Below are 12,100 nucleotides of genomic sequence, written 5' to 3'. Positions count from 1 at the left end.
GTGCAGGCTATTGAGGAAAAGTTCTGCATGCATGCACAAATAGACGAATCTGCTGATGTCAGCGGAATCTTTTTCAAATTTGTAAATTCAAAACATTTTAACTTTCAAACGATAACTTCAAATTAAGATTCGCTTTCACCAATAAATCCGTCTCGACGAGATCTTCAAAACTAGCACCCATGTTGATATGTTTCGAGAAACTTTTTTTCGGGCTAAAAGTTATCAACCATCTCTATCTGAATAATCAACCCCTCCGTACTTGAGTGATCAACGGTAAATGTATAAAATTATCAACCTTGTGCAAGCTATTGAGGGAAAGTTCTGCATGCATGCACAAATAGACGAAATCTGCTGATGTCAGCGAAATCTTTTCCAAATTTGAAAATTCAAGACGTTTTAACTTTCAAACGGCAACTTAAAATTAAGATTCGCTTTCACCAACAAATCCGTCTCGACGAGATCTTCAAAACTAGCACCCATGTTGATATGTTTCGAGAAACTTTTTTTCGGGCTAAGAGTTATCAACCCTGTTTGTTTGAATAATCAACCATCCGTATTTGAGTGATCAACAGTAAATGTATAAAATTATCAACCTCAAAGTTATTTTTATTTGAAACATTTTAGCGAATCTTTTTTAGTTTAGAAGCTATCAACCCGGTGTCCTGTTATTTATCAACAGTAAATATAAATAACTACCAACCCTAAAAATCTAATTTTATTTCGAATATTTGGCGACTCTTTTTAGTTTACAAGTTATCAACCTGTTATCACCAGATTTTGGACAAATCCAGAGGTGGGCCGTAAGAGAGATGGGCTTAGAGGACTACACGTGGAAGATCTCTGAAGCGGCCTTGCACGGAGAATTTGGGCTAGTTTGCCCGTGTATCTTTAATTGTAGTAGGTTATATCTTAGATCAAGATTTAGAGTTTGTATCGCACACGGTGGGATGTTCCCACGTTAGAAAGTCCACTTGGACTATAAATATGTATCTAGGGTTTATGGAATAAACAACAACACAACGTTCACCCCAAAACAAACCAATCTCGGCGCATCGCCAACTCCTTCGACTCGAGGGTTTCAATCGGGTAAGCGACATGCTTGCCTAGATCGCATCTTGCGATCTAGGCAGCACAAGCTCCACGTTGTTCATGCGTTGTGCGTACTGAAGCGTCTTTGATGGCGCGCAACGTAGTTATCATAGATGTGTTAGGGTTAGCATGGCTCTTCGTATAAACATGCTTACGTAGTGCAACCCTTGCATGTCTAGCCGCCCTCACGCCTATCTCAGGTGTGGGGCGGCACCTGCTTGTTCATCATCTAGTAGATACGATCTGTTACGATTGCTCCTTGTTACGCAAGGATTAGTTTAATATCTGCAATAGTTAGGCCTTACAAAGGGGGAGGATCCGGTGGCACGTAGGGTGGCGTTCGCAAGTCCTAAACAGGATGTTCCGCGGATCAACTTCATTGTTGGTTCTTTGGCCTTGTTTAGGATCGGCTTATGAGCACCGTGCGTGGCCGCGAGGCCCAACTCGGAGTAGGATGATCCGATTATGCGGTGAAAACCCTAAATCGTCGTAGATCTCATTAGCTTTATCTTGATCAAGCGGGATCACCAAGTATTCGTGCACCCCGTACGAATCATGGGTGAATCGGCTCTTTGAGCCGATTCACGAGATAACTCTGAGAGCCGATCGAGGCTCGTATTTAATGTTTACGTGTATGCCATGCGGGAACTAAGCGAGGCATCCCCATCACCTTCACGACCGGGTATAGGTCGGGTGGCACGCCCTTGCACTTCGCATCGCCGCGTGTGACCAGAAGAGCATTGCGGGCCGTCGCTCGGAGGGGTCTCAGCCAGCCGCAGCTCTAGGCTCTTCCCGGCTCTACCGTGTTGACAGGCCGCTGCCCGCCGGTGGGTTTTGGCGATCAACACAACCCGGTGCCCCGTTATTTATCAATGGTAATTATAAATAACTACCAACCATAAAAAATATTTCATTTATAATATTTTAGCGAACATTTTTTAACTTTACAAGCTATCAACCTAGTGCCTCGTTATTTATCAACGGTAAATATAAATAAATAATAACTCTAAAAAATATTTCATTTAGAATATTTTAGCGAGTCTCTTTTAATTTACAAGCTATCAACCCGGTGACCCGCTATTTATCAATGATAAATATAAATAAATATCAACCCTAAAAATTTAATTTAATTTAAAATATGTAGGGACTTTCTTTTTTTGTTTACGAGCTATCAACCCGGTGCCCCGTTATTTATCAACGGTAAATTTAATTTAGAATATTTTAGCAACTTTTGTTAGCTTACAACTTAAAAAATAGTACTTAATTTGAGTAGCAAGTGGTAGTTCATTTGAGTTGCAAGTGGATCTTCCCACCCGTTATTTCCCCCTTAAAAACCACTAGCCCGAAAAAGGGAATTATAAAAATTAATCGAAAAAACATGAATTACCGTACAAAATAACAACATAAAGGGAATTGCAAAAAAAGAGAATTGTCAAAAGGGAATTGCAAATAAAGAGAACTGAGAGTCTGCCTCGTCTTTGAAAAAAAGAGCGTGCATGCATGCAGAAACTTGTGAGAGCTAGCCTCATGATGAAAAGTTGGCTCATTAAATGCAAACCCATGAGATGGTTTATGCATGCATGTAGTGTGAACGCTCTTGGTTGTATGCAACATGCAAGTGGGAACATGAGCTGTTAGTGTGAACACACATCTGCATGTGAACGTAATTAAACACATGAGCTGTTAGTGTGAACACACATCTGCATGTGAACGTAATTAAACAGTACGAGACAAAAAAGGGAATTGATTCGCGCTTCCGCGCGAGCGCTCCGCGCCGACCAAAACTGATCGCTTGAGCAATCGATTGCCAAGGAGGGGATTCGGACATAAATGTTGTTTTTTTCTTTTCTGAGCTTCAAAGTGCAGTTGAGTTTGAACTTGAGCTTTTACATTCATATCTACTCAACTTTTACTCCGTCCCCTCATCTATAAAAGGCCACTAGATCAAAACGTTTCAAACCGTTAGATCAAAATTTCTCACCCAGGTCCCAGCCGTTAGATCAAACAGTTTAGAACTGTTAGATCGGCTTTTATGTCTAGATCGGCCTCAAATCGTACTTTTGCTTCACTAAGCAAAAAAAAAACACTTTACTTCACAGAAGCAAAAATAAAAACGGTTCAACTAACATACAAAAGAAAAAGACCCGTCTGACACGGACCTCGCTGGAGATCTCGTAGTAAAAAAATAAAATTATGCTATTGTAGCTAAATCGACCTCGTTGGAGCTGAAGACCTTGTAGCAAAAAAAATAGTAGAAAAACTGCAGAGCATTTGCAGCAAAAAAGATTTATACTATTGTAACATTCAACTAATCCGAGACCTCACCGGAGACTCGCCTAAGACCTCGAAGCAAAAGAATTGTACTAAAGTAGCAAAACAACAAAACAATTGTAGCAAACAAATTATACTGTTGCAGCATCACTGACTCCGGCGAGCACCGTCGCCGTCCATAACCGCCACCAAAACCGACTTCGGCGAGTAGCATCGTCATTCATGGCTAGCAGCATCACCGACTCCGGCTGGCAGCATCACCGTCCATGGCTGGTAACACCGTTGGCAACCGGTGATAGCATCCTGTCTCCAGCAAGTAGCACCACCGCCCAACGCTTGCAACACGGTCCTCCATCGCTAGCAATACCAGTGACCACCGGAAGTAGCCTCGCTGCCCTTCGCTTGAAGCATCATGGTTTCGGCTGGCAGCACCGCCGCTTATGTTTGGTAGCATCGCCATCCATCATTTGTGGCATTGTTGGCCACCGTTGGTAGCACTATGGACAACCGCTTGCAGCATATTCCAACTTTGACTCGCCGGAGCGCCGCCACTTCTCGCATCCTCGCATCCGAGGGAGAGGTCCTCCGCATGGCAGCCTGACGGAGCTCATCAGCGGGCAAAGGGTAGAGGTCTCCCCGTGGGTGGGGGGGGGGGCACTCAGGCATGCTCGTAGCCGGCAAAGCCGAGGGAGAGGTGGAGCCGCCGTCACTTGCAACCACAGGAGAGCCGAGGGGGAGGGGCGCACGGTGCGGGTTCGAACAACACGTCGGGAGGCCGGTTCGCCCGAGGAGTTACCTAACTACGGCGGTGTGAGGCGCTAGGCGAGCAGGAGCAGACGATGGTAGGAAGCCGACGGCGAGGCTAAGTAGGGGAGTGCACGGATCGAGCCATGGAGGCGGAAGTTGGCCGGATTTGTGGGAGGGCGACGAAGGGGTAAGTGTGTGGTTCCATCTCGCGCGCTCCCATCTCCACCGAGTCGCCATGTCGAGTCCATCGTTTGAGCTCCACGATGCACATTACCGTGAGGGCCGAGCCACCGCCAACCATGTAGAACGCTCTGACACCACCATCTCCATCTAGGCTTCGCCCAACGGTGACCTCCCCGCAACGGCTAGGGTTAACAACATGACGCAAGGATCCTCTCTATTTATGTTCCAGGCGGCAGCCCTAATAATTGAAGCTAAAACTTGTCACTCTAAGCAAACTAAAACGGATATATTTCAAATCGATCGAAAGATCCTAAACTCAGTTCTAATGCAGGATTTGTGTAGTACCGGATCGAACGCCGGGTTTGTCCCCGCGCGCGCGCGCCATCGAACGAATATATTCCTCCTCGTCGTCTTCGTGGTGCCCGTGGCGGATAGCCGAGCATGCGTGCGCCCTTGCGTTGCGTGTGCTAGCTCGTGGCGAAGGATGCGGTGGCAGAACGCTGTCAGTCAGTCACCACTCACCAGTGAGTGCATCGGGAAGAAGCAAAGCAAGTGAGCTGGACAGCCAGCCCGGCCGTATCAGATGGTGCGCCCTGGGCGGCCTGACCTAGCTCGCCCGACAGACACTGATCATTCCTCTGATCGAGTATCTGACTTGTTACTTCGTTTCCACGCCAAATCCGATAGGCTGCCTGGTCCCGAGTTCCCACGCACGGCTTAGCTAGTAAGTTGGTGTGCATATTCACAGTGTTGATTGCGTCGTCGGTATCCATGAAATCCAGAATCTTTGATGTTCATCGTGTCATCAAGACTAGTTACGATGAGAAGTATCGTACATATGATACAACACCTACAATGCATATTATCATGATCTAGTATTATAGTTTATCATATTTAATGTTTTGTAGAATCTTAATACAAATATGTGTACATGATGTGTTTGTTAAGCTTCATGCACTAGCCACTTGAACCAAAAGTCCGAACTGATGGAAAAGGCTAGACAATCCACATATACACTTCACAACCGTGTTTACCACTAAAATTTCTAGTTTTGCGTGCTATGATACGGTACTACCTAGTATAGTACTACCTCCGATTCAAGGAATAAGGCGTCCTCGTTTTATGTGCTTTTCGTTTGACTAAGAATTATTTCAAATATATAAAGATTATTTGTATGAAATTAATATCATTAGAAAGTGCTTTTCAATACGAATCCAACGATACTAATTACGTATAATATAACCAAGATTTTGTTGTTCAATTTGTATGGTCAAAGTTCATCTTGAAATACGCGTGCGCCTTATTCCTTGGGTTGAAGGTAGTACTACTCTCACCTCTCTCATCATTAATTGATGTGCCACATAAGATTTTTGCCTACATGGCATGTATGATACTACCTATGATACTTTTATTGTGGCTAGTCTAAGCGGAGGTTCTTTTCTCTGTTCCTTTTCATACCTAGCACACCGTCATGGAGTCGTAAGACTGTTTCTGGGGGAGTTTGGTTGCTCGCAAAGAGAAAACCTCTTTTTGCTAAGTTAAGTTTGGTCTGTTTGGTGTGTCATGGGTTTTTGTGTTCGCAGGTCCCTTTGTGTTCGTGCATCGCATGTTTTTTAAATCGGTCAAAAAATTGGTTCACAAGGCACTCAATTTCAACGGTTTCGGGCCTGCAACCCACTGGCGATAGCAAAGTAAGGTTTTCGTGGCTATATGCATAGACACTCTAATCTAGTTCATCTTAATCATCCTCTGATTTACATAACGGTGCTTTGATTTGAGATGAGATCTACATTAAAAAGATACGTCTTAATGGTGACAAAATCTATTGCCACAGCCAGTTTAGATTTTCGTTGAGTTTTTGAATGTCTATTTTGTGTTCTCTTTTGAATCTTTTCTGGTCAAATTTTATCAAATTTGTGTGACACGGTTGACCATTTGACATTTTCTTGGAGGAGTAAGATCACCTGGCTGCTTTACACAACTTTCGTGTTCGTAGTTTTCTTATTTTGACATTGATAGATGAGTGCATCTTCATCTTCCTAATACACTGTGCGGAGTTGTAGATCAACTTGTCTACGAATGTCAAAACAAAAAAAACTCCAAACATAAAAGTGTGTGAAACGCAAGGTTTAAAATAGCGTGCTAAATAAAATAGCGTCGGTCTAAACGCTATGGACGCTATATCGTGCTAATTGCGTGCTATATTTCAAATAGCGTTTTGAAAAAATATTAAATATAGTCTAAAAATAAAGGATTTCACTAAAAAGATTGGATATTTAGTCCAAAAAATGACTGAATCATACATACATAGCCACATACAACAAATAGATCTCTAATTTTTCATAAGGCTAACATCAGTATTCCACAACATAGTATAAATTATTTATTAAGAATAATCAACATTAGCGATATTAAGTTCTAATCTAGAAGAGGAACCAACATATTGCACTTCATCACCACGAAAAAGTGAAAGTAACTTTGTTTGAAAAAATAGCACGCCAACGCTATGAAGTTTTAGCACGATATATCATGCTATTTCACAAATAGCGCCATAGCAAGCAAAATTACTAAAATTTAGCGTAGACCCTCCAAATATGCTATTGCTTGGTATTAGCGGAGAAATAGCGCTCTATTTTAAACCTTGGTGAAACGGTGTGGTGAAACTAAGCCACGAAGAAAATTTCAAACAGTCGACCATGATCCACGAATTTGGCAATATTCGTCTACATAAGCTCGAAAGGGAATACTGAACCATGCTTTAAACACTTGACGAAACATTTAACGATTCCGGGAATGGAATCACAACGTCGAAGCACAATCATTTTCATGTATACTTTATCTTGAATCAAACCATGGTTGTGTATATTAGAGTGAATTAAGATGAACTAATTTTTTAAACACAATGCACTCAAAGCCTCATGCTACTGACTGGTAACCAATCCTCGTGCGTGTTTTCCTGCCACGGTGCGTAAATGAGCCCGTTGACATCCAACCGTAATGCATAAATAGACCCAAGTCAAGTTTTGCACTCATACAACTTCTAGTCAGGTGGAAAACTCCAGGTGAAACTGCATCGACCTTGGTTGCTGCTAACGGTGGCTTCAGGTTTGGCAAACTGCAGGTGGAACTGCATCGATCTTGGTTGCTGCCAAGGATGGTGTCATCGGGTTCGCCCCTTTCCCTAGAGGCATCATTGTGGAGTCCTTCTCCACCCGTGTCCGCGCTTGCTCTGTTCGTCTAGACGAGGCTTGTCCATTTTTCACCATCAGCTAGGTGGTGTGCGGCCCTGGGGCCGCCGTGGATGTCCGAGCGGCGACTCTGGGATTTCTGCCCCTGCATGCGTTGACGTGTTGAGTGTGGGCTTTGGTTGCTCGGGTGAAATGGTCATCGACTCATTTGGAGGCGTGGCCTAGGGGACGATATGGATATTAGAGCGGCGACTTTGGGTGTTCGCTTACACCGTGTTACTTTGAGATGTTTAGGTGTCGGCTTTGGTCGCTAGGTTGACTTGGTCGTCGACTTGTGAGAGGGGGGAGAGGCAGCCTTTGAGGCAGGCCTTTATCTTTGTGAACCTCTACCACGCCGAACGGGCCGGGCCAGAGACCCACTTTGCTGTCAGCTCTACCCACGGCCCTGAGCAGCCAGCCTAGTCCATGCCCACGCGCTGTCCGCCCGCCTCATCCTCCTTCTTCCCCAAATCAATCCGGTCAAAATCGAGCAGAGCAGCAGGCGACTGATTCCTCCCCCAAACCTTCCAATCCCACTCCCTCGACCCCGCCTCGACGGAGCCATGGTGAGTTCTACCGCCGCGGCGGCTCACGATCTGCGCGGTTCTTCCCATCCTAATTTTGCTGTGATCTGACTGGTTTCTTGGTCTTCTGATGATGATGATGGTGATGCGTCATCGGCCAGGTCTGCATTGGGTGCTTGATCCCGCTGTTCCTCATCCCCTTCGTCAACGCGCTCCCGTACCTCTTCGACCTGCTCCTCGTACGTGCCCCCTCTGTCCCTTCCTTCATCTAGGTTTTGCGTGTTCTACCTACCGGGTGGTGTCCAATTGAATTAGCTAGTACGGAGTATCTACCTGCAGTATCAATTTGTTTAGCACTTGTTTGATCAGTTTCCGTAGCAGCATGAAACAAACTGATCACGATTTGGTAGGGAGAGAGGCCGTCTTGAATTTCCTCCCGATTATACTCGTGATCTGGTTGATCAAACTGTATCTCCCTCGCGATTTGGCTGTGCTGTCTAGAATGGGATGGTAGTGGAATGAAGAAAATGAAGCCCATGCTAGACCATGCCCCTGAATAATGTGCCGTAGAAAGCACCAACGAATCACAAACAAGCTCAAATGGGATGGGACGCTGCGCCCAAGGGCATAGCCTGTGATCCTTCCTATCATCCTTTGCGGAACGGTGTGATCTGTTGCGTTGTAATACCGTAAACCTGAATGTTGTGGTCTTATTAATTTAAGGCTGGGCATGTGATGCCTGTTATCTAAAAAGGGCATAGCCTGTGATTGCGACTTTGCGGGATCCGTAGTGTTCGTCGAGGGGTACGATGGATTGCACTCTTGTTGAGCCTTCAGGAGGAGTAGCAGAGCACTTTAACTGGAAAGATACTACTCCTTTCGGTAGCAATACTGGAGTCAAATATTCCCACCGAGCTAGATACACCAATATTGGGTTAGTGATTATTTTTCTGGGAAGCAATATGCACCGTCACATACAAGAATGTCGGTTTACTGTTCTTGCATCACCAGGCTTTCCCTATCCAATATGTCATGTTGTTGTTAAGTGGGTATGCTTGCGCCTGTTTTTTTACTTGTATTGTGAACATTGACCTGTGGTTTGGATGCCTTTGCAGAGCAAGGTTTATCGCATGCTTGGATGGGAATACAGGAAACCTGAGAGAGTCCCAGCTGCTTGCCCGTTCAACCCTGCAGCGAACAAGACTGCAGTAAGCCTTTGTGCCGATGTTATTTTTTCTTCCCTTAAGCTCGTGTAAAATCGGAAGTCCTGATATTATTGTTTCTGTCCAGATTGTGTATGATATTAGCACACTCTCAGAGTTCACTTACAAAGTATAGCCTGATGCCTAGCTAGTTTGCTTGATAGATAATACCAAGGTCAAATATAGATAAGAGAGCTGCTACGCGTATGGCTTTCACACCATCCAGCCATTGATACATCTGACAAAAGCATAGTAAACCACCAGATCACTTGTCGTACACATGTTGGACACAAAAGTGTCCTACGCAAAGAAGTTTTGTATAGATAATGTAGCGGCTAACTTTACTCTTCTTAAGCTAGATCATAACCTCGTAAATGTCTCTGAAACATAAAACATCTACCGGACCAGTTGTGCATGCTCTGCTTATTGGTAGTATCTATCAGCAATTGGCTTTGGGCTTTATCCTCTGAAGCGCTTATGCATTGAGATTACCCTTTTCTTTGCAGGGTGCAACAGGCGAATCAGAACCTCTAGTGAACCCCCATCTTGCAAGCGGATCAAAACCTCTAGTGGAACCCCAGGTTGCCGGCGCGGAAGGGAAGAAGGATGATTAACATGTGTAGTTACTCACTTTGATCTGGTCAAAACAAGATAGCTCTCACTTGTTTGTATGTGTGATCGCATTATAACTAAGAAATAATTGCTGTAAGAATGTATATTTCTGGCAATGATTTGCTGAGTGTTCCCACGGTTCTCTTTCCAGCGTGAATTATTTGTGTCCGTTCTTTCTGCGTGCTCTGATTTGTCTAATGATGGGTATTACTGTCAATCTCAAATTGCGAAGTTCCAATTGGAGTGATTCAAATATGTCCTCTTCCAGAACTCACATGCATGCCCAAGCTGACAACAACTTGGGCAGTGATCCATATGACCTGAGTCATGTGTTACGTAAAGTTCAGAAGTGATCCAAGTCCATAGTATCACTTCAACCCTGCAGCGAACAAGACTGCATTTAGCCTTCATGTTGATGTTACTTTTTCTTCCCTATGCTCATGTAAAATCTGAAGTCCTGATATTAGTGTTTGTCTCAAGATTATGCATGGCCACTTTCATAATTTACTTACAAAGTATAGCCAGATACCACCTAGCTAATTTGCTGGATACATTGTACAAAAGTAGGAATATAATGTAGCAGCTAGACCCAGTTGTCAGCCATCCTTTACTCTTCTTAAGCTACATGATAATAACCTTGTCAATGTCTCTGAAACGTAAAACATTTAGCGGATCACTTGTGCATGACCTGCTTATTGTTTGTTTTTTACCCGCAATTGTCTTTGGGCTTAGCCTCTGAAGCACTTATGCGTTTGCATTAACTCCTTTCTTTGTAGGGTGCAACAGGTGAATCAGAACCTCTAGTGAACCCCCATCTTGCAAGCGAATCAAAGCCTCTAGTGGGACCCCAGGCATGCGCAATCCAATCGAAGCAAGATAACTCTCACATATTTCTATTTGTGATAAGAAATAATTGATGTAACGGCGCGACGCAAAACGGTCGCTCGTCCGCCGTGACCAGAAATATGTCTGGCACCACCTCCAGCGGGGCGGCGCAAAGTGACCGGGCCATCCGCAGAGACGCAAACCTGGCCCAAATATGCGCCTCGGATGCGTCTCCGCGGACGTCCGAAAAGTGTCCGCTCGCGTCTGGCGGACGTTTCGTTGGGCCCGCCTGGCAGCGACTCTGCGTCGATGCGTCTTCTCAAACGCGCCAGTGACTGCGTCGCTTCAGCAGCCTGCGCCATGGTGATGCCTCGGCTGCCGAGCGGCCGCAGCCCACCTCCGCCAACCACGTTAATGACGACGCCACGCGTCCCGGCCACCGCATGCCTCCGACCTATATAAAGGGGGCGCGCGTTCTTCTTCCTCATCCACTCCTCCAAAGAAACCCTAGCCGCCACAAAGCTCGACCGTAGCGCCGCCTAAGTGTTCCTGCGACGCATCCAGGCCCGCGAGGAAGTCCATGGCCGGTCTTGGTGGCCGGCGAGGCGGTCGAGGCCGCGACCCTGGGCGCCCCGGGGCCGGGGAAGGGGCCGCCGTGGTGGAGCAGCTACGGCCCCACGCTCGTCGTCGCCTGTGCCCTCCAGGACGACCGCTGCTTCGAGTTCCTCCTCCGCATCGACGACGACCCACTCCGCATCAAGCGGCTCCCGGACAAGTTCGCCGAGTTCGTCGATGGCGTCGAGCCGGCGCATTTGCAGCTACGGGAGGCCAACTGCAACTTCTACCGCTGGACCGTGGAGGTCCTGTTCGACGGGCAGGGCAAGATGTACCTGCACACAGGGTGGGACAAGTTCGCCTGTGACCTCGCGCTCGAGCCCGGCTGCCAGCTCACCTTCGTCTACGAGGGGGACAGCGAGATGATCGTCAAGGTGTTCGACGACACAGCCTGCCGCAGGCACTACCACACCGGCGAATCCGGCTCGGACACCGATAGTTAGAGCTTAGAATGTTCTTTCTTTGCAGCGAATCTGGCTACGGGCCAGACGAAGCCAATAGTGGAGGTCTCTGTCTGTTCTTTCCTCGGTAGAACCAACAAGGGCACCGTCTCCTCCCGCTGGATTTTCCAGTTTGGGTGATTGGGTGTGCCCTCAAATGTTCTTTCTTGACAGCGAACATATGGAAATCACACACTTGTTTCAGGTTGAGAATGTGTATATGGGACATGTGCCTACCCCGCTATGATCGAGTGGTTAACATAACTGTATTGACTATATATACCACCTCCTCTGCATTAGTTCCATTTACCCAACAAAGGCATCCATCCTGGAAATTAGTTTGGCATTTGGACTACCTAAGCCCT

General features: G+C 45.9%; 1 protein-coding gene across 1 annotated transcript; it reads left to right on the top strand.

The window, feature by feature from the left end:
• The first annotated feature begins 7,948 nt into the window (after positions 1 to 7,948).
• LOC124688852 lies at positions 7,949 to 10,012 on the top strand. Its single transcript, XM_047222474.1, has 4 exons — positions 7,949 to 8,083; positions 8,203 to 8,280; positions 9,157 to 9,249; positions 9,750 to 10,012. The coding sequence occupies exons 1-4, from the start codon at positions 8,081 to 8,083 to the stop codon at positions 9,855 to 9,857; spliced, it is 282 nt and encodes a 93-aa protein (XP_047078430.1). The 5' UTR covers positions 7,949 to 8,080; the 3' UTR covers positions 9,858 to 10,012.
• The last annotated feature ends 2,088 nt before the right edge of the window (positions 10,013 to 12,100 follow it).

Source organism: Lolium rigidum, chromosome 2 (genome assembly GCF_022539505.1).
Source record: "Lolium rigidum isolate FL_2022 chromosome 2, APGP_CSIRO_Lrig_0.1, whole genome shotgun sequence".
Classification (NCBI taxonomy): Eukaryota; Viridiplantae; Streptophyta; class Magnoliopsida; order Poales; family Poaceae; genus Lolium; species Lolium rigidum.
Note: the sequence above shows the minus strand (reverse complement) of the source record. Positions and strands in the feature narration are given on the sequence as shown.